The following is a 23222-nucleotide window of genomic DNA, read 5'->3' as shown; positions in this document are numbered from 1 at the left end:
TGGGAGGATGAAGTATTTGGGAGATTCAATCTTTCACATATGGTAAAACACAGAGATTTCTCAGAGCATCTGTGTAATTCCAAGATGAGGACCCTGCCGGAACGAGGAACAGGGGGGTCATTTCAACGTACACAGGATGCTCCTTTGTGCCTTGAAGGTGCATTTAGCAGGACGCAAGTGGATCCTACCCTCCAAAGTTTCTAGAAACTACCATGAGAATAGAAGTTATCAGTCACACATTTCCAATGGCTAAAACCCTGAACTAACTCTGCTCTCCTTAGGATCTTCATTAGTAGGAACCTTAATCAGAAATAGGGTCATGATTCTAACCCAGGCACTCTGATAAGCATTTGGAATATCCAAGGCTCTCCTAACTCACACAGCTGGAGGCAGTTTTTAAACATTTGAATAGTAGAACTGTTGATAAATTGATAAAATTTCCAATAATCCCAACTGTTATGGAAGGAACAAGTTGGGCCATGGAGAATGAATGCTCTTGTATTGATGGTGTCCTTAAACTTTACATGTTCTTCCCTCCGCCTTTGCTGCATAGAGATGATGCTAGAATGTCCGTTTTTAAAATACTGGGAGTAAAACGAGGAAGTGCAGGCACTCTATGAATGTAGCCAGGACAGAGCAGACAAATATGAAATTCAGTAGAGATCACACATTTCCAATGGCTTTTTTGTTTACTCATGAGCGGGCTAGACAGGATTACAATTCCAGCTTCTGGTTGGTTATGTCACTATGCTCTGATTGGTCCTTGAATTGTGCTTGAAAGATTCCCCTTTGGATCAGATTCTCCTCTTCCTCTCTGTACTGCCTGTCTTAAGTGCTGTGTCAGGAGTCTTCTCTTTTCAGTAAATCTTACTTTGCTCATTACTTTGCTCTGAAATTCTTGTATGTGAGACAAGGTCACCTTCGTTCATGGCTGTTTATCTGGTAATATCTCCCCATGGAGTCACACTGGGCATTAGGGCATCAACCGTTGCATTTCAGAGGTTACTCGTAGTATGTTACACACGAATACACACATAAAGATCTTAGTTCTCTCTGAAGACATATATGCAAGTGTATATACAGCCTATGTTGATGTGCAAATACCAAAGATATGCAACTTTTATGTCATAGCTTAGGGAAGTTTATAGGGAGGAATGGGTGTTTGCTTCATAAAGGGTTTCTTCCTCGGCTTCCCTGGTCAACAGATGTTTAGTGAGCAGGACTCACAGATGGTGTGTGCACACTTGTTCCCCTGTATTCATGAACCCCCGACAATCATTTCCCATTTGATTGTGGCTAATGTTGCTCATCTCCGGGGTTGGCAGAATCTGAATTTAGCTCAGGCTGTTCAGGATACAATGTGCTTCTAAAATAAACAGTAAAACCCACAGCAAAATGGAAGGTTAAATATTTGTTCTTTCATAACCTTGTTTTGATTTTTGCACTAGGATCTTGAGTAGTTAGTGAACTCTTATATGTGTCTCATTCTACTGATGTCATTGTTGGGCCTGCTGAGGTTTTTTTTGTAGTCCATGATGGTTTGAATATTTCTTGTGTGTCTGTTTTTTGGATGAGGTTTTCAAATATTGAGAGGATTGTGTCTCTAAGTCATTTGGAACTTACAAAAGAGAATTTGTTATTGTTTGGAGAGGTCTGTATCCAGTGATATCTGTAGGCCAAACACCCTTGTCAGGCTTTCCTTAAAAATACCTGATTCTTTAAGTGGAAGTTTTGTCCCACCTCTTCCATGAGAACTGGCAGTCACACACCTTGCACGTGGAATCACTAAAAAAAATCTGATAAAGCTATGAATGTCAGACAAAGTAAACTTGAAGATCATTGGATGTGTTTCACCAAAGATACTTCCAAGGAGTTTCAGTTGGTTTCCAAGTAGAACAGTGGAAGAATGCAATCTAGCCAAACAATAGGACAAACACAACTATTACACTTGATCTTAGCCAAAAGGCCAATTGATTCTTCAGTGTCACCACACAAAATGCACTGTGTTGCAACAGCACTACTACATAAAACTTATCTTAATGAGAACACGAATATTATCAAATATTATGCAAATGAAGAAAACTACAATGCATACTGTATGCTTTATTTTTGTTATTATTATTATTATTTTGTGATAAAATTCCATAGGCTCCTGGCATTTCCCTTATCCCTTCCCCAATTCTCTCCCACACCACCTAGTTCCTCTATATCATTACTAAAATATAGTTCTTCATATACAGTCATATGTCTATCATTGTGGGCATGGACAATGGCAGAGAGTCCAGCATCCTATTGTCAAGAAATAGTGAATGGTTTCATTCTAAGTCCTATCTTTGTGTGAAAGTAGAAATGCATTCTACATTGTGTCCTCAGATCTGGATATGTTAGTCTCCATTTCATAGCTACCGCACATCCCCTTAAATGAAAAGTCATGATACAAAATCAACAACAAGGAAGAAAAAAAAACAAATTTACAATGCCATGAAGTTAAATAACACAATACTAGATATGACAGTCTCCATTACACAGCTACTATAAATTCCCCTAAATGAAGAGCCACAAAACAAAATTAACATCAGGGAGAAAAAAGAAATTAACAACACATGTAGCTGAAGAAATGAAGATCAAGAACCTTCTTGAAGAAAACGATGCTGCTATATGATCTATGAGTCATTGCATGATTTAATCAGAAGAAAGTGTTTTGAACAGATGAACCTAACAGAAAACAACAAAATCCATGTTATTTAGTTTCTGCTGATTTTTGTTGGTGAAGTGTGTCTCCTCCAGACAATAAACAGATGGGTTTTGTTTTTTGATCCAGCCTACTAATCTATGATGTTTGAGCTTAAGCCATTTACATTCAAAGTTTAATATGTATGGGTGGTACTTTGGTCCTGTCATTTTAGGAATGGGTTGTTCATTGGTTTAGTCTTCTGTTGTCATTTTACTGGGATGTTTTTCCCATTTGCCTTTGGTTTTGGTAGGTGCTATTCCTCTTCTCTATCAAGAGAACATCTTGAAGTATCATTTATAGGGCAGGTTTGGAAGAGGCGAATTCTTTTAATTTAACTGTGGAAGAATTTTATTCCATTTTCAAAGACAAAAGAAAGCTTTGCGGGGTATGTTATCCTAGGCCGACAATTTTTTTCTTTTAGAATCTGGAATATGTCACTCCATTCTCTTCTTGCTGTAGAGTTTTCTGTGAGAGATCTCCTGTGAATTTAATTGGCATTTCTTTATATGTCAATTGATTTTTTTTCACGTGCACATTTAAGGATCTTTTCCTTATGTTCAGCTGAAGAGAGCTTGATGATCATGTGTCTTGGTGAAGATCGCTTTTGATCAAGCCTGTTGGGAGTTCTGTGCCCCTCCTGGATGTTGTTTCCCAATTCTTTCTCTAGATTAGGGAAAATTTCCTTGATTATTTCATTAAATACATTTGCAAACTCAACTTCTCTTTCTGCACCTTCTGGGACTCCCATAACTCTTATATTTGGCCTCTTAATAGTGTCTTTCAATTCTTGAATACTTTTTTTGGCCTGATCCAGTTCTGCTCTTCCAGCTTTTTGTTTGCTTTCTCCTGATGACAGGAAATACCTTCCAATTCTGAGATTCTTTCTCCTGCTTGCTTAATTCTATTTTGAAGACTCTCCATTGTTCTTTTAATTTGCTCTACTGTGTTCTTAATTTCTGATATATCAGCCTTCATTTGCTTTATTGCTTCCTTAAATTCTTTGAACTCTTGTATGTGTTTCTCATTTTTGATCAGAAGCTTTAAAATGAGTTTTATGAATTCTGTATGCCCCATTTTCCCGATGTCTTCCTCAGTTAACTCTGAGATTGGCACAGGGTTTTGCTCCTTTGCAGGGGAGTTTTTGCTAATATTCATTGGCTTTTGTCTCTTTTGCTCTTGGTCATTGTACTTCTGGTTAGCAGAGTCTTCTTCTTGGGGCAGGTTTCTAAGCTGTGTCACCCACAGGTCTACAATGCGATTTTACTTATTGCATTTGGTTGAGTTCCAGCTGCTGGTAGAGTTCAGATCGCCATTAGCTGAATGCCGCTGGAGTATCAGTCACTGCAACTCCACATCGTTGTATGCACTGCTTTCCTGTGTCTGTCAGTCTCCAGGTACCTCTCTGCTGTTGTTCTGTCCTTTCCTATTTCCTGGAATGTGTCCATCTCTTCTAGTCTTTTGATTTGCTCGCATATAGTTGCTTGTAATAGGTCTGCATATTCTAAGGTATCTGTTGTTATGTTTTCTTGTTTCTGATGCTATTGATGTGTATCTTCTCCCTCCATTATTGATGAGTTGGATTACTGGTGAGTCTTATATTGTTGATTTTCTCAAAGAACCAGCTCTTTGATTCATTCATCTTATGTATAGTTCTTTTGGTCTGTATTTGGTTTATTTCCTCCCTTATTTTGATGATTTCTTTGTTCCTAGTAATCTTGGGATTGTTTTGCTGTTATTTTTCTAGTTCCTTCAACTGTAAGTTTAGCTGATTTACTTGATGCTTTTCTAGTTTCTTATGTTTTTCCTTAGACTTTTTTGGTTGTTATCTAATGGTATCTAAAACTTTTCTTTTACATCTATCAGCCAGAGTAATGTACCTTTGAGAATTTCTTTTTTAACTGACATTTTTAATTTTAACAAATCTAGTTTTGTTTATGAACTATATATGTGAAATATATAGGTTGTACAAAATCCAATTGTGTATATAACCATATAGATTTCTAAGAATAGAATGATTTTTGTTTTTGCCTTCCACCTCCCTCTCTTTTGCTCCCACTTTCCCCTCAATTCTTACTTGCTTGCTGTCATCTTTTTGCCATCATTTTTTAAATTTTTATTGGAAAGTCAGACATGCAGAGAGGAGGAGAGACAGACAGGAAGATCTTCCATCAGATGATTCACTCCCCAAGTAGCCGCAACAGCCAGAGCTCAGCCAATCCAAAGCTAGGACCCTCCTCCAGATTTCCTACGTGGGTATAGGGTTCAAGGACCTTGGGCTGTCCTTGACTGCCTTCCCAGGTCACAAGCAGGAAGCTGGATGGGAAGCGGGGCCACTGGAACACAAACCAACACCCACATGGGATCCCAGCGTGTGTAAGGTGAGGACTCTAGCCGCTAACCTACTGGATTGAGCCCTTTTTGCTATCTTTTTTTTTTTTTTAATTTCTCCTGATTCCTTCCCAAACCCCTCCTCTCCCCCACCTAATTCCCCTATATTATTGCTATAGCATTGCTCTTCATAGACAGTCACATGTTCATCATTGCGGACATGGACAATGGCAGAGAGTCCAGCCTCCCATTGTCAAGATACAGCTAGTAGTTTCATTTGGAGTCCATCTTTGATCTGGAAGTAGAGATGCACACTGCACTGCATCCTCACATCTGGTCATGATAGTCTCCATTATACAGTTACTACACATCCTCTTAAATGAAAAGCCACAACACAAAATCAACAACAGGAAGAAAAATAGAAATTTACAACACCATGAATCGCTCAAGAGGTTTTGCTAGTTCAGCAGTCATGAATTGCTAGTGATCTCACCACTCCAATCATGATGAAATCTCTCCTGAATCCACTGACTGCTATGGTCCACCCTAGAGTCTCTGTCTGCCCAGATCTTCATTGTCACCGATTGCCTGGGGTAATTGATCAATTTGTTCTGTCCTCCGTCCTCTGCCATGGTACCAGGTGTCCTCTGGAGGCTCTGATGCCATATCCTCCATGTACATTTGGATATGCTGTCCTCTGCTCCATCTGAGCCTCTGAGTAGGCCCAGCTCTGATACTTCCACTCCCACAGTCAGCCCATGGAACCTGCAATTCTCTCCATGGTTAGGGTTCTGAGTCCAGCAGTTCAGATGGCAGGGACTCACCAAAGAAACCTCATCTGAGGCCATCCCAGACCTGATTCTTGTGTGTGTTTGCCAACACAAGGTCCGGCACAGTCTGTCACCCAAATCAACCTATGCCCACACTGGTGGTTGCAATTCCTGGGTCAGATCTGCCTCCAGCCCCATGTTTTACGAAACACAGTGGGTGTTGGACTCCAGCCTGATCCTCCCCACCACATACTTGGCCTTCACATAAACCAATGGGAGCTGAAGTCTAGTCGGAGCGACCCACAAACACCCCCACCCGCTCCTGCCCTGGTTCCTGTGCTTGCCAATATGTACAGCTGACTGGTCTTGTCTATCCCACATCCCATTCAGCTCTCGTACATGTTGATGGGTATTGAAGCCCAGTTCGTCCCAACCAATCCACACTGGTGTCAGCATTTGCCAGCTGATGCTGCAGCAAAGCTTAATCAATCTACACAAACACTGGCTTATGCGTGTACTGGAAGGTATAGTCAGCCCAGCCTGGCTTTTCCCTGATCCAACTCACACATAGGCCATTGGATGTGGCCCTACCCGGCCTGGTGTGCCCACATCCCAGTTCTCATGCTCATGGTGGGAATAGTGGCCCAGCAGGGGGGCCTTCGCAGTGCCCTCACTGGGGCCATCTCCACCACCCCCATGATTCACATGTGGCGGTTAGGTGCTGTGGCCCAGTCTGGCACAGCCCCCTCACCTCGGCATTTACTAGTGTGTGCTGTAACCTGGCTGGGATAGCCCCACCTTCAATTCTAACTCATGCTGGTGGGGCTAGAACCTAGCCTAGCCCTGCCAGCCCCCAATCTCGGCCCTCATGTGGACTGGCTGGTATTGAGCCCTGACCCGGCCTGACCCACACTCCATTCTGGCACTCGGATTTGCCAGTTGGTGATATGGACTGACCCAATCTGGCCTGCCCCCCTGTATACTGTATACTGGTGGGTACCATATTTTGCCTTTGTCTGGGCTGCTCCCCGACTTGATTCTTACATTCACCTGTAGGGAACGTGTCCCAACAGAGGAGTTCCCAAGGCTCCTCCATCAGAACCTCTCCCAATGCCAAATCTTGTGCACACCAGTGGGTCCATGGGCCAGCCCTACTTAGTCCAGCTCCTGTTCTAGCAGGAACAGTGGCCTTTCCTCACTGGTCCGTGCCCATTTTGGTTCTTGTTGGGCACTACAGCCCAGCCAACCTTGATCCATACCCAGATACAGCTCACACATGGCTCAGGTGGGGCAGAGACCTGGCCTAGCCTGTCTTATAACTACCCTGGTTCTCATGAGTACCCGTTGGTGCTGGATTCTAGCCCAGTCTTGTACAACCCGTACCAGCCCATACACATGTCAAGGGTTTCTGTAGCTATATCCAGACCAGACCGCAGCCCCCACCCTGGCCCTCACGCTCTCCAAAGAGGATCACAATCCGGCCAGGGCATCTCCTTTGCTGCCCAGGCAGGCCTGCTCTGCTCCACAGATCTCACACATGCCAGTGGTGTCTCTGACCTGGCCTGCCATAACTCCTATCCGTTTTAGCCTTTGCCTTTGGATGCTGCAGCCTGGCCTGACCTAGCCAGCTCTCAGTCCAATTCTCGCTGGCAGGTGCTGCAACCTGGTCCTGCTCAGTCTGTTCCCATCCCTGGCTCATGTGAACCAGTAGGTATAATACCCTAGCCCAGCATGACCTGCACTCCAGCCTGGTTTCTGCACTTGCCAATGGGTTAAGATGTTGGTCCTGTTTGGTCTGACCCCTTCCAAAATCAATCCACACACTTGTGGTAGATGTTGCGGGCTGGCCCACACTGACCCTGTGTTAGGATACACATGCAGGTACTGCAGCCCGGACCTGCCCAGCCTATTTTCAGTCCCAGTACCTGTGAGTGTTGGTGGGTTCCATGTTCACTCCTAGTTCAGTCAGTCACCCCCCCAACTCTTTTTTTTTTTTTACCCCCCCCCCCCAACTCTTGAGGTAACCAGCAGGACTTGTATTTCCATAGGGTTGGGCCCACTTAACTCCACAAAATCCACTCCAGGGCCTGGTTCTCTCATGTGCTGGTTAGTGTCATAGTCCTGCCTAATGTAACCTGTCTCCTGTTCCAAACTCAATCAGTACTTGGATCTAGGTCTGCTAGACAGTCCCCAGCTCTCACTTTCGTGTGGTATGGCGTGTGGGGGTCAGTGATGCTCTGTGCTAACAAGCCCATCTCAGGACTCCCATGTGGGCTGATGAATCAGTCTGACCCATATAGATTTTCCAATCTCTAATCTCTCTTCTCCATACCACCAGGTCTCATTCCCCCCACTTACCAGCCAGTACAGTGGCCCTGTGTGATAGGTGTTCCTCAGAATTCATTCCTCACTTGCACATTTGGTGTCTGTATCCATAGACGTCTCTAGGCAATATTTTGTCACCCCAAAGTCCACAGAGCTCATCAGCGGGCAGACAGCAGGCAGAGCCCGGAGCCCAGTGGGTGTATTGGCCACCCGTGGAATAAAGATGTTGCTGACTGCTTAAAAAGCAGCTGGGGTGGGGTGGGGTGGGGTGGGCTGCTTCCTCCACTCATCAGACAAGATTGGACGGACAATGAAGCAGAGTTCCACTCTGCATGCCCGACCCTGCTTTTTGATATCATTTTTCAAGATTTATTTATTCCACTTCTGAATCATTTCCAAATCACAGGAATAACTAGGGCTGCTCCAGCCATAAGCCAAAAGTTTGAAATTCTGTGTTGGGTCTCCACATGGATGGCAGGAACCCCGGAACTTGAGCCATCTTCCATGGCATGTCTTAGGCTGTCAGGGAGCTGGATCAAAAATGCTGCAGCTGGAACAGAAACCGTTGCCCGTGTTAGATAAAAGAGCCACAGTCAGAGGATTATCCTACCGCATCAGAGATGAGTCGGTTTTTTTTTCAATTATTTGCTTTTTATTTAGAAAATCCATATTATGTTCAGAAAAGATATATTATATTCTGACAGCGTTGGGGATTACCAAGATGAAAAAATCAGTCACATTGAGAAGGCAACCAATTTTGAGGGGTTTCATGAGCACAGGGAACAAGTGGGTGCACGGTCTGTGGGTCCTACTCACTATGTGTTGTCTGAAGAGCTGAGAACCTCTAAGAGGACAACAAGATTGTTCCCCTCCAAACCCACTGGGAGCGACACAAATATGAGTATGCATTCGAATCATATCATGACAACTGACATGGGTTGTATAAGTCGTTGTGTATAGGTCTACAGGGAGAAAGAAACCACTAACTGTATATGTGTGTGATGCATTTATTAAGCCTCTGAGATGCAAACGTTGAAGCCCCAGTGCCAAGTGTGACTCTATCGGGAGATCATGGTATGAAGTAAAATCCCTGAAGAAAGGCAACCTGGGGGCTTGTCTCACACGGAAGAGTTTCCACACAGGCAAAGCAACGAGCAGAGCAAGGTTTGTTGGAGTGAGAACCCTCCCGCCACAGCAGTCAGCATTGGCTGTCTGAGAGAGGAAGACTGAGATCTGGTCCAATGGGGGGCCTTTCAAGGGACAGTCAGAGGACGGTGACAAAACCACGAAGGGCTGGAATTGTAGTCCTGTCTAGCCTGCTCATGTGACTGGTAACTTCTATTCTCATGAGAAAACTAGAAACTCACATTGCTGGGATGGCGCTTCTGTCTGGCAGAAAGCACCTTTAGAGCTGAGGGAGCATCTTGTGTAACTTTAAAAGGAATTTCCCTTTTGGATGGCACAGGGAGATGGAAAAAGTGAGGAAGCTTTTTGTCTGCAAAATTGTAAAATGAAAAAGAATAACTTTTTTTTTTTTTATCAATTACATTGCATTATGTGACACCGTTTCATAGGCTCTGGGATTCCCCCAGCCCTTCCCCGGGGCCCTCCCCCCATTGTGGAGTCCTCCACTTTGTTGCAGTATTGGTAGAAAATAAGAGTTTAAAAAAGAAAAGGACGTCTCCCTTTCTGGAGAAACCTCTGCATGTGACTGCCAATAAGGATGGACTCTCCCAAACGTCGCAACCTCTCAGCTCTGTTTTTTCTTTCCACACAGCTGTCTTTCCTACTGCCAGACATTCATTATAGCTCTCTCTGGACTTCTTCTGTTTCATCTCTCCAGATCACTGGGACTATGTCAGCTTCTAGGGAGGTCCCCGGAGTCAGTGAGGTTGGTGCCATGTACTGAATGGCTGACGGAAGTCATTGGGAAGAGCACAGGTTCATGGAGACACAGGACAAGATGCAGTGTAATTTCTGCTCTCTAATTAATGCATAAAACAGACAAAACCAAGCAGATAAAGTTAACGATATACAACACATCCATTTACCCCAAAATGTAGCTTAAGTAATGTAACTAATATGCGGATTAATACGTTATGACTTTAAGTTACATTTCAAAGCATAATTGCCTTTCAGTTGCTGGCAATAGCGCAACTGAAATCAGCCTCATTGCAGGGCTCCATGGCGCCCTGGCAGAGTTTCCTTCCACACTTTTTGAAGCAACTGCTCTCTTGAAGCTGATGTCAAGTTAGTCACTGAGAGCTCTTCGGGGAAAGATCATTCTCATCTTTGAAAAGGAGAAAGTCAATCTGAGGAAAACTTTGTTATTCTTTATCAACAGAAAGGGGCAGAAAGTCCGGTAGCACGATGATAAAATTCCATTAATACCCTGCAATCTTGGGCTTTGCTCAGAGGCATACAACCCATAAACTGTCAAAAAGTTGTTGGCAACATAAAACAGCACGAAGCACAGCACCAGCAGGAGGATAGTGCTGGTGGCTTTGTTTTCTGCAGATGACTGAGAAGAGTGAGTGAGGCTGTGGATGTGCCGGGCTCTCCTGCGGTGTCTGTAGAGGATGAGCACCATGTAGAGGCTGCTCCCGACCATGGGCACCATACACACAAGGTCCTGAATCATGATGGCACTTAAAACTAACATTGGCTTATGCTCTTCAAACTCCTTCCCTTCACAGTAGGCATGAACATACCTCAGACCAACTACACTGAAATTCGACCTGGCTCTCACAGCTTCAAGGATGTAGATGCAGATCAGCATGTTGATGACCCAGAAGGAAAGCAAAGAGGGCAAAATCCACTGAGACAGCTGAGACTTCAGCCACGCCCATCTAGAATGGCTGGGACTGACAGTGATGGCCTGAAACACACTCAGCAGAGACGTAGTGCAGATGGAAAGGCCTCGAGTCACTCTGGATATGTACAAAAATGTCTTACAACCAATATCATCCAAGAAATCTTTGACTCCAAAGGAGGACACGAGCTGTGGTGTTGACTGGAACACAATAGTTACGGTATTGACAAGAGTCAGGTGCATGCACATCACATCCATGGGCTTCTTCAGGTGTGGCTCGATCAGGAAGATGTACGCATATATCAGGAAGACCAGTGAGTTTGCCAGCACGCCAACAGAGATCTGACTTGTGAGAAAGAAGCTATAAATCACGTCACTCGGTAACATTACCTTGATGTGTTTTATGTGCTTTTGGTAAATAAACTTGACATCGTCTGAGACACAGTTTGCATTGTGAAGTTATGAAAAGGGAGCTGGTTGAAGAATGCAACGACTAACACCTTTGTTTGAAAGCTGTGTTGTGAACTGTTTAAATCTTCAATATTTCAGACACAATTGGATACATTCACAAGTTCCATTTCAGGCCTTTTTCTTTTTCCAAGTTTAGAGACACGTGATATGCAGAAGGAGGAGTTCAAATGCAAGCATCCTGCATTCCGGTATGAGGACTTGAGGACACAGGGGCCCCTAGGAAAGACAGATCAGTGGGTCAGATTTCGCACTGTTAGACTGTTTCCTGTCTCTAAATGTAAGGTGCACTCCAACCTCTCTGAAGAACCTCATAGTTCTAACACATGAAGAGTAATACTAGCATATGCATTTGAACTATTAGATGTATTTTTTTTAGAACGTCACCTTTAGACATAATTCATTCAGACCAAAGATATTTTTAGCATTTTTCTCAGAGTCGTTTTCAATACTCAGGTAATAAAATGAACCAAGTATGTAATTGATTTTTAAAACATCACATGGGATGGCAGGTTTCCAAGAGAGGATTGATTTTCCCTTGGCATCTCATCAGCAGTGCCGGGAGGCATTCTCTTTCTCACACTTGGATCAGGGCTCGGGACACCCAGGGCAGAGAGTGTGAGAATGTGGCTGGTAATCTCCCACAATGCACCAGGATGGATGGGACTCGAGATTTCTGACCCCAAGAAATCTGGAGCGACACCATCCCTAATGTCCTCAGTCCGGGAATGTCGCACCGTGTCCTGCTGCCCACTGCAATCTAAAATGGCACCGACACGCATTTTGACGTGTCCCCTCTGCACTGACCACATTCATGGAGTACCTGGATTTCCTACGAGCACTCATACTGGTGGTAAATGTTAATGCAGTGCTCTCCAAAGGAGCCATGAGATGACCCGTACTGGTGGTCAGAGTTTACATCATATAACAGAAAAACAAAACATCTATACATCAACATTCTATCATGCTTACATACGGGAAACTTATTGTTGAGACTGAATATGAATAAAAAGATCTGCTGTTTTCACTCTGTTCTCGTGATCATGGTGAGGTCTATTCTTAGAATAAAATTAATATCATTACAAAAGAAGTAAGAGATAGTATCCTGAGAGGGCACATAATAAAGAATTCATATTGATTGGCTACATTATCTGAAGGATTTGAACCATTCTGCCTTTAAAGATCGATAAACTTGAAAGATAAAGAGAAAAAGGGAGGGAGAGTAAACAGGAGTCCGCCATCTGCTCACTGACCTCAAACTGCTGCAACGGCCAGGGCTGGGCCCGGCAAAGCCAGGAAGCAGGAGCTGCGTTCAGGTCCCCTGCGGGAGTGCGGCAACCCCAGCACTTGGACACTCTCTGCTCCTTTCCCTGGCACGCCAACGGGCAGCTGGACTGGGCGTGACACGGCCGGGAAGGAAACGGTGCCCATACACAAAGCACCACAGCGCATGCGCTCATCGGACACATTTCTAGATGACTGAGAGCAAAATCAGTGCTGGACATTCTCGAATAATATGAAGGACCGATGCTGTTGTATAACAGCAAGAGAGAGTATATACTGTCTTTAAGTGCAAATGAGGACCTCAATGTGACCAAGTCCTTTAAAGTGTGCATTCATTAATTTGAAAGATAATAACTATAAATGGAAGGATGCTGTGGTCAAAGTTAACAGTCCTAACACAAATTTAGGGTACACGATTTCCAAGTTAATACATTCCACTTAGCTATTCAAGACGAGAGAACAGCATGGCAGAAAGAAAACTCAGTGGGCAGAAGGCAGTGAGTGATGTAGTCACCTCCGAGATACTCAGAATGAAAGAAACACGTGAACGCCAATGGAGGAATGAACAGAAACACTGCACCAGTAAAAAGAAGGCAATACAGACAGCATCACAGGGAATGTGAGCAGGCCACAGCTGGAGCAAAGCAAAGGAGACCCCGGAGCCGCACGCAGGACGGGCAGTAGGCATGGGAAAATCTTCACAGTTCCCTCCCAGTCTCCAGGCTGGGCGTGAAGGAGCCTTACCTGGGACTCTCAGCTGCCCCCACACAGGGATGTGGGGAGAGAGGCTGGGCCTGCCCAGCACTGACTGTGTATCAGGGACATGGCGGCAGGACTTCTCCCAGTGCACGCATTTTGCTCCTGTCACCTGCTGCCCCATGACTTCTTTATTGTGTCACTCTGACACACTGGGAGTCACAAATCACCCTCCCAGGGGCAAGCTGAGTCTCCTGGTGAGTACAGGAGCTTGAGTCATGAGCTGTGCCAAGTTTGGGCATGCGTTTTCTCAAGGTGAACACCATCAGAAAGTAAACTTGAGGATGACACGCGTCGTCAGGAGCTAGTATTCACACAGCTCAGGGCGATCATGACGTCACTGTCGGGCTCTTCGCCTTCTCATCCAGCGGCTATTGTTGACTTTATTTCCTGAGATTTTCAAATAATAAATTATTTTTATTTTTGATGATTCCATGTTTGAGGGCGATGCATGCCCATGTGGACCGGTGGTTAGGGTGTGCACAGGTGATGCAGGTGTCGTTTACTGATGCTGTGAAAGTGCTTATGAAGAACACAGATTCACCGAAACGGTTTTCGATGCATCGCAGGATTCAGACCAGCCCCAGTTCCCAGGGCTCCATGGCACCTCGGTAACTTTTCCTTCTATACAGTTTGATAGCAACTGTCTGCTGAAACTGATGTCAAATTAGCTACTGAAGGCTCTTCGTGAAGGCAGCATTTTCATCTCTCAAAAGCAGAAAGTTATTCTGAGTAAAATTTTGGTTTTGAAAAATTTTGGGTTTTTTTGGAGAAGACCATCTCAGTAGCAAGATGATTAAATATCATTAATACCCTCCTCCAATCTTTCATCTTTCACTTAGCTCCCTGTCTCAGGGACAAGATAAAGCCACACACACACAAAGCAACCTGTGTCAGCAGACATGCCTTCAGAGTGCAGGCGTCAGCCAGTGGAGAATCCGTTCCCAGCCAAGATTTATGGAACCGAATTCCAAACAATGGAAACCACATCTGGTCAGGGGAATACAAAACAAGCCAAGCCACTCCTGAAAACCCAGGAGCCACAGACAGAAAGCTTACCTATCCCGGTGTGTGCATGCAACTTTGGGCATGCAGAAAAATGGGGAGTGACTCGCTTGTTCCAGGCGGAGACGGTGGCCAAGGGGGTCACACACAGGGGTTTGCAGCTGGATGAAGTCAGATCCTGGAATGGCTGCATCCGATCAGTTCTGGTGCAGCTGGATGGGGTTGGGTTCTGGTACTGGCCCCGGACCTAAGGCCAGAATGCCAGACAGCAGCGGGCCAACCGAGTTTCAGGGCACCAAATGTTACCTAAGAATACCCCCTATTCTGGTTTAAGTTTGCCGCCACACGCCGCCACACCAGACACGCCAGGCCACTAGCAGGCTTTATTTCAGCAGCATAGAGAGCACACAGGATGGCAGTGGAGGCAGAGAGACAGAGGCAGAGCAAAGTGACCTGCTATGGAGGTACAAGAGGGACCAAGGGACGTCGGAGCAGGATGGAGGTGGACGGGCTAAAGGCAGTATGCAAAGGGGGCACGTCCAGGAGAGTGTGCCTGCCTGTGGCCAAGGACAGGCATCAGTGCTGTGAGGGATTGGTGGATGGGGCTCACAGGCATGAAGTTAGAGGGTGGGGATGAACTTATGGGGTTGTGGCAGACTGGCAAACAACGAAATTTGAACCTGAAGGGCCCGTGAATCTTAAGGAAGCTGAAACCAAGGGGAAGTAGATATTGAAAATGGAGCCAAGTCCCAAATAGGTGTTCGGGGAGAAATAAGATTTCCTTGTGTTTATATGTGTGTTACACACTAGAGTGACCTCTGAATGTTGAAGCCCCCATGCCAAGTGGGACTCTATCGGGAGATCATGTTATGAACTAAAGCCCATGAGGAAAGAAAACCTTGGGTTTTGTGAACATAGAAAAAGTCCAGGCAGAAAAAAAAAAAAAAAAGAAAAAGAAAAAAGAAATGAGCCAAGCAAGATTCATTTATTGAAGTGAGAAGCCTGCTTTCCAAGACAGGAAAGCAGAGACTCTGGTCCAGTTCAAGGGTGGATGTCCACAGAGGGTGTGGACAAAACCCACTACGAGCTGGGATTGCAATCCTGTCCAGCCTGCTCAATTACAATAAACAAGACATCAGTACTTCTTCCTAATCTCGTGAGAAAACTAGACACTGGGAGGATGGGATGGCATTTCCGTCTTGCTCAAAACACCTTCAGGGTGGGAGGGAGCATCTGTGCATTTTTAAAAGGAATTCCCTTATTCTCACTCCGCTAGGAACCTGACCCCGGACTCAGACACGTCCTGGGCGATCCCTCTGAAGTGCACTGCGTCTTAAGGATGGACTCTCCCACACAGTGCATCCTCTCAAGCAGCTCCATTCTCATAGCTAACTTCCCTGCTGAAACACATACTGAGGCATTTTCTTGACTCTTGTTTTCTCGTTTTACATCTCTGCAGCACAGTCAGCTTCTTGGAAAGTCTCACCAGAAGAGGTTAGCTGTCACTTCATGAGGAAACTCCTTATGGAGAACGTAAGTCATGGAAATACAGGTCAAGCCCCAGTGTAAATTTCTGTGCTCTAATAACTGCATTAAAACAGACAAAACCAAACATATAGAAATAGCTTAACGAGGGCCCAGCACGGTAGCTTAGTGGCTAAAGTCCTCGCCTACACACACTGGGATTTCATAGGGGCACCAGTTCCAATCCCGGCTGCCACGCTTCCCATCCGGCTCCCTGCTCGTGGTAAGGGAGAGCAGTGGAGGACAGCCAGAAGCCTTGGCATCCTGCACCCTCACGAGGGACCTGGAAGAGAATCCTGTCTCTCCTCTCTGTATATCTGACTTTGAAATGAAAATAAATAAATCTAAGGAAAAATAGCATAATGATACGCAACACATTCATTTAACCCACAGTATCACTTAAGATTGGATTTCATGTGCTAATTAATAAATTTACATTCATATTAACATCACAACACATGAATGTCATTATGGACTACATGGTTCAGCTCAAGCCAGCCCCATTGCCAGTCTCCATGGTGCCCTAGCTATTTCCTTGTGTACATTTTAATAGCAACTCCTCTGTTGAAGAAGATATCAAATCAGCCATTGTAAGCTCTTCGGGAAAAGATCACTCGCATCTTAGAAAAACAGGACGTCAATCTGAGAAAAACTTTGTTATTCCTTATCAACAGAAAGGGGCAGAATGTCCGGTAGCTCGATGATAAAATTCCATTAATACCCTCCAGTCTTGCGTTTTGCTCAGAGGCATACAACCCATAAATCATCAGAAGGTTGTTGGCAAAATAAAATACCACGAAGCACAGCACCAGCAGGAGGATAGTGCGGGTGGCTTTGTTTTCTGCAGATGACTGAGAAGAGTGAGTGAGGCTGTGGATGTGCCGGGCTCTCCTGCGGTGTCTGTAGAGGATGAGCACCATGTAGAGGCTGCTCCCGACCATGGGCACCATACACACAAGGTCATGAATCATTAAAACATATAAAACTAATATTGGCACGTACTCTTCAAGCGGCCTGCTTTCACAGTAGGCATGAACATACCTCAGACCAACTACACTGAAATTCAACCTGGCTCTCACAGCTTCAAGGATGTAGATGCAGATCAGCATGTCGATGACCCAGAAGGAAAGCAAAGAGGGCAAAATCCACTGAGACAGCTGAGACTTCAGCCACGCCCATCTAGAATGGCTGGGACTGACAGTGATGGCCTGAAACACACTCAGCAGAGACGTAGTGCAGATGGAAAGGCCTCGAGTCACTCTGGATATGTACAAAAACGTCTTACAACCAATATCATCCAAGAAATCTTTGACTCCAAAGGAGGACACGAGCTGTGGTGTTGACTGGAACACAATAGTTACGGTATTGACAAGAGTCAGGTGCATGCACATCACATCCATGGGCTTCTTCAGGTGTGGCTCGATCAGGAAGATGTACGCATATATCAGGAAGACCAGTGAGTTTGCCAGCACACCAACAGAGATCTGACTTGTGAGAAAGAAGCTATAAATCACGTCACTCAGTAACATGATCTCGATGATGCTTTAAGTGCTTTTTTTTAGGTAAATTAGCATCGTCTGAAACACAGACTCTACTGCAATTTTTTAAAATCAGCTGTTGAAGAGAATGCAGACTAACCCCTTTGAGAGATGGGCGGTGAAATGTTTAATCTTCTACATTTCAGACACAATTGGACACAGTCAGGTGCTGAATTTCAAACATTCCTTCAAGTTTAGAGTATAGAAGACGCATGATATGCAGAAGGAGGACTTCCAATGCAAGCATCCTGCATTCCGGTATGAGGACTTGAGGACACAGGGACCTCTGCAAAGACAGATTGTCCGGTGAGATTTACTGTGGACTTTTATATTGCTTCCAATCTCTAAAGGTACTGCATACTCTAACCTTTCAAAAAACACACTTTCAATACATGAAGAGTACTAGTACTAGTATGCGTATTTGAAGGGCAAGAATTTTTGGAATTACCCTGTAGACACATTCATTCAGAGAAAAAATATTTTCAACATTTTTCTCAGAGTAGTTTTAAGTATTCATTAATGAAATCAACCAAAATGTAATTATTTTTAAAAATATGACAAGTAATAGCAAGTCTCAAGCGAGGAGTTTGTTTTCCTGCCTTGTCATCCAGTCAGCAGTGCTGGGAGGCCTTTTCACCCTCATGCTTGGTGCGAAGCTCCTACACGCAGCACACAAGGCTGACAATTGGGGTAAGCTCTCCCAGTGCACTGGAACAAAACTCAAGATTTCTGGGACCAAGAGGAAGTCACACCATCACTCATGAACTCAGCCCAATGTGTCCCTGGGTCTTGCTCTCCAAGGCATCCTGCCATGTCGCCATCGGAGGACAGAAGCCGATTGTATATAAACTAAAATGGAAATGTTAATGAAGTAGTCACAGGATGTGGTTAAGAACCTGCATTTTCTAACCTATCAGTCACTCAATACAATGTCAATTAAACCCATAATGTTGTAAACTGTTGTTGATGTTATGTTACGGCTTTTAATTGGTCAAAACGATATTCTGCCAGCTCTGCCTTTAGACCAGAGATGGTCTCCCCAAGAAACTGTTGAGTTCAACTGGACAGTAAGATGCTGGACTCTATGCACAGCACATGCTTGCAATGAAAGAAACAAGACTGGATTGGAATTGTAATACTGCAATAAGGTGGAGCAATCCACCACGGGGGAGGGGTTGGGGGAAACTCAGAGCCTATGAAACGCTGTCATAAAATGTAATGCAATAAAAAAAGAGTATGGTGGGGAGACAAGCTAATGCAAGAAGCAGATGATAAACAAGCCACACCTACTGTTGGTAAAAGTGAAGTCAGTGCTCTCCAAAAGGAGTCAGCCATGACCAAGAGAATCACCTGTGTAAGTGGGTAAAACTTACGTCATAGAGCAGAGAGGTTAAACATCTAAATACCAACACTATCATGTCATGGTAAAATATTGTATGTTTCTGTTGAGACTGAATATGAATGAAAAGATCTGCTCCCTTCATTTCTGTTCCTCATGCTTTTGTAAAGGTCTGTTTCAATAAAATTAATATCGTTTAAAAAGATGTAGCAGGTTTTACCCTGGGAGGTCACATCTTCTAAGAAATTCATGCTCATTGGCTACATTACCTAAAGGATTTGAAGAATTCTCTCTTCTTAAAGATGGATTTATTTGAAATGTAAATGTGAAGAGAGAGAAAGAAGGAGGGAGAGAGGGAACATAAAGCTACCGTGCTGACTCACTCCTCACAGGGCTGCAATGACCAGGGCCGAACTGGGCCGAAGCCAGAAAGCAGGACCTGCGTTCAGGTGCTCCGTGAGCGCTTGGGCACTCTGCTCCTTTCCCAACAGGGAGCTGACTGGGGGTGAGAGAGCCAGGAAGAAAACCAGCACCCAATACGGAAAGCACCACAGCACCTGCTTTCATTTGAGAATTTTTTTTTTTTTTGCAGATTTATTTACTTTTATTGCAAAGTCAGATATATAGAGAGAGGAGGAGAGAAAGAAAGATCTTCCATCCAATGATTCACTCCCCAAATGGCTGCAATGGCTGGAGTCTAGCTGATCCGAAGCCAGGAGCCAGGAGCTCTTCCAGGTCTCCCACATGGATGCAGAGTCCCAAGGCTTTGGGCCGTCCTTGACTGCTTTCCCGGGCCACTGGCAGGGAGCGGGATGGGAAGCGGGGCCGCCAGGATTAGAACCGGCGTCCATATGGGATCCCAGTGCGTTCAAGGCAAGGACTTTAGCTGCTAGACTATCACATCAGGCCTTCATTTGAGAAATTTTTAGATGACAGAGAATGGGACCAGTATAAACTCTATTTGACCTTCTCAAATGGTATAGAAAGCTGACACTGTTTAAAATAATTTATATTTAAAATATATCAATCTACCATAAATGTCAGTTCACATAAGATAGAATATGCAGTATCTCTAAATGAAAATGGTGATCAAAATATGACTGAACCCTTTTCACATTTAAATGTGGATCCATTAAATTGAAAGAAATATAACTACAAATGGAAAGATGCTGCGATAAAAGTTAACAGTCGAATAGAAGTGAAGTCACAAAACAAAATTAGGAGTACATGATTCTAAGTTCTTGGTATTCAAAAGGAGAGGACAGCATGACAGAAAAGAAAACTCAGTGGACAGAAGGCAGTGAGTGATGTAGACACCTCCGAGATACTCAGAATGAAAGAAACACGTAAACGCCAATGGGGGAATGAACAGAAACACTGCACCAGTAAAAAGAAGGCAATACAGACAGCATCACAGGGAATGTGAGCAGGCCACAGCTGGAGCAAAGCAAAGGAGACCCCGGAGCCGCACGCAGGACGGGCAGTAGGCATGGGAAAATCTTCACAGTTCCCTCCCAGTCTCCAGGCTGGGCGTGAAGGAGCCTTACCTGGGACTCTCAGCTGCCCCCACACAGGGATGTGGGGAGAGAGGCTGGGCCTGCCCAGCACTGACTGTGTATCAGGGACATGGCGGCAGGACTTCTCCCAGTGCACACAGGTCACCCTGTCATCTGCTGCCCCATGGCATTACTTATCATGTCATTCTGACACACAGGGAAGTCACAAAGCAACCTTCAAGTGGCAAAGAAAATCTCCCGGTGATTACGGTAGCCATGAGCAGCGCCATGTTTGGGCATGCATTTTCCCAAGTTGAACATCATCGCAAAGTAAACTTGAGGAGGATGTACATCAGAAGTTAGTTTTCATCTGGCTGATGCAAAGTCCGCTGGGACAGCCCTGCTGTGGTTGGCACCCCCGAGCTCACACTGTACATTCGCCCTAGAGCCTGTGGCCCCTGCTGAGTGTGCTGGGGACTGTGGCTTTCTGTGCGCATGGCTGTGTGGTTCAGTGAGCTGGGCTGTAACCATCAGCACAGCATCTACGCAGAGCGCAGCTCCCGCACAGCATCCTTTCAGATCTGCTCCCGCCAGCATAAAGGTTGGGACTGCACCAAGATATAAACTTTTACACATTTCCCACGCCACTGTGTCAGGCAATGGACTTTGTAGGATTTCCTCATTATTGAATCGGCGCGATCAACAGCATTTCAGAACCATGGAGACCACCTAAGCACATCCTTCGGAGCATACTTGACGTCAGGGACCCTGGGTTGATGTTGATGGCTGTTCCCCATCCCTGGGTACTGGCGTGGTTTGGAGGCTGGCTGCAACTTTGCTACCTGAGTCCTCCAGATAAACGAGAAAGAAAAATAAATTTTGGAAACAATGGTCTCATTCACTTGCCCCTAACCCTCAATCCTTCCCACCCTAACCAACTATGTAAACACCATCAATAATAACAATAATAATAAACATTTCCCACACAGTGTGTGATAACAGACTAAACCAATGACCAACGAACACGTGTGAATGCACAGCTTAGAACGTGTCTAGAACACCTTCAGGGCCAGGACTCTTTACAGTGTGCCGCCACCGTCAGCGCATTCCTCCCGCACAGGGCCAAAGGTTCCTGAAAACAGCTCAGGTCCTTTGCTTCGTAGATCTAATATCTCACATCGGTTTGATTCTCCCAGCACACAGTCCTGCTGTTTTAATGAATTCTCACTGTTTGTGCATGAAAATTCTTACCAGATTTCACTTTCTGGGCCTGGTGCAGAAACCTAGCGGCTAAAGTCCTTGCCTTGCATGTGCCAGAATCCTATATGTGTACCGGCTAAAGTCCCGGCTGCTCCACTTCTCTTCCACCTCTCTGCTTGTGGTCTGGGAAAGCGGTGAAGGATAGCCCAAAGCCTCGGGACCTGTACCTGCATGGAAGACACCGGGAGGAAGCTCCTGGCTTCAGATTGGTTCCACTCCAGCCATTGTGGCCATTTGGGGAAGTGAACTAGCAGGTGGGAGATCCTTCTCTCTGTATCTCCTTCTTTCTATATGTCTGACTTTCAATTTAAAAAGTAAATAAAACAAATCGAATTTTCTATGTTGGAAAAAAAAAAGCATGCGTGAAGCTGTAACTGCTTAATTTTTATGCTGTGGTTGATTCACTTTCGCTGCTGCATTGTTTCCGGTTTGTCAAATATTCTTTCTAGGCTGCAGCTAGGAAATGCTGGGTAGGTCCACTGGTTAATCTTCTATGCATGAATTTTGACAATATCCAGGTCCCTGTATACTTGGGAACGTGCTGGCATTGAATCCTGGGCCTTCAGTTCTGAATTCATGGCCTTCAGCTGATGTACTAGAATTTTTCAATGACTATTTTCTTTATTCTACTTCTTTTTAGTATTATCATTTTATGATACAGTTTCATAGGCCCTGGAATTTCCCTTATCCCCTCCCCAATTCCTCTCCCCTCACTGAGTTCCCCTATATCATTACTAAAGAGTAGTTCTTCATACACAGTCATATATCCATCATTGCGGGCATGGACAATGACAGAAAGTCTAACATCCTGTTCTCAAGATGTAATAGGGTCCAGTGCGGTGGCGTAGCAGCTAAAGTCCTCGCCTTGAATATGCTGGGATCCCATGTGGGTGCTGGTTCTAATCCCGGCAGCTCCACTTCCCATCCAGCTTTCTGCTTTGTGGCCTGGGAAAGCAGTTGAGGACGGCCCAAAGCCTTGGGACCCTGCACCCTCGTGGGAGACCTAGAAGTTCCTTGCTCCTGGCTTCGGATCAGCGCAGCTCTGGCGGTTGCAGTCATTTGGGGAATAAATCAATGGGTGGAAGATCTTCTCTGTCTTTCCTCCTCTTGGGTATCTGATTTTGCAATAAAAATAAATAAATCTTTAAAAAAAAGATAGAGTAAACAGTTTCATTGGGAGTCTCTCTTTGTCTGGAAGTAGAGATGCATACTGCATTGTATCCTCACATCTGGATATGACAGTCTCCGTTACACAGTTGCTGTACATCCCCTTAAATGAAAAGCCACACAACAAAATCAACAACAGGAAGGGGGAAAAAAGAAATCAGCAACACCATGAAGTTAAATAACATGCTTCTGAGTGACTCATGTGTCACTGAAGAAAAGAAAAACAATCAAGAACCTTCTTGAAGAAAATGATGCTACACTATGACCTATGAGTCACTGAAGAATTTAATGAGGAATAAACTGTTATGAAATGACAGGAAATATCTTCTAATTTTGAGATTCTTTCTTCTGTCTCCTTCTTTCTATTTTGGAGACTCGCCACTGTACTTCTAATTTGCTCCACTGTATTCTTCATT

The 23222-nt window shown here is 44.7% G+C and overlaps 2 protein-coding genes across 2 annotated transcripts; both read right to left on the bottom strand.

Annotated features, from left to right (window-relative positions):
• Positions 1-10408: 10408 nt before the first annotated feature.
• Positions 10409-11356, bottom strand: LOC121155015 (olfactory receptor class A-like protein 1). The gene has a single exon (XM_040978198.1). It carries the CDS (start codon positions 11354-11356, stop codon positions 10409-10411), a length of 948 nt encoding a protein of 315 aa, XP_040834132.1.
• A 5231-nt stretch (positions 11357-16587) lies between these two features.
• Positions 16588-17535, bottom strand: LOC121155104 (olfactory receptor class A-like protein 1). Its single transcript, XM_040978286.1, has one exon. The coding sequence runs from the start codon at positions 17533-17535 to the stop codon at positions 16588-16590; it is 948 nt and encodes a 315-aa protein (XP_040834220.1).
• Between the last annotated feature and the right edge of the window lie 5687 nt (positions 17536-23222).

This window comes from Ochotona curzoniae, unplaced genomic scaffold (genome assembly GCF_017591425.1).
Source record: "Ochotona curzoniae isolate NIBS_2020 unplaced genomic scaffold, NIBS_Ocur_1.0 contig_2861, whole genome shotgun sequence".
Taxonomy (NCBI): Eukaryota; Metazoa; Chordata; class Mammalia; order Lagomorpha; family Ochotonidae; genus Ochotona; species Ochotona curzoniae.
Note: the sequence above shows the minus strand (reverse complement) of the source record. Positions and strands in the feature narration are given on the sequence as shown.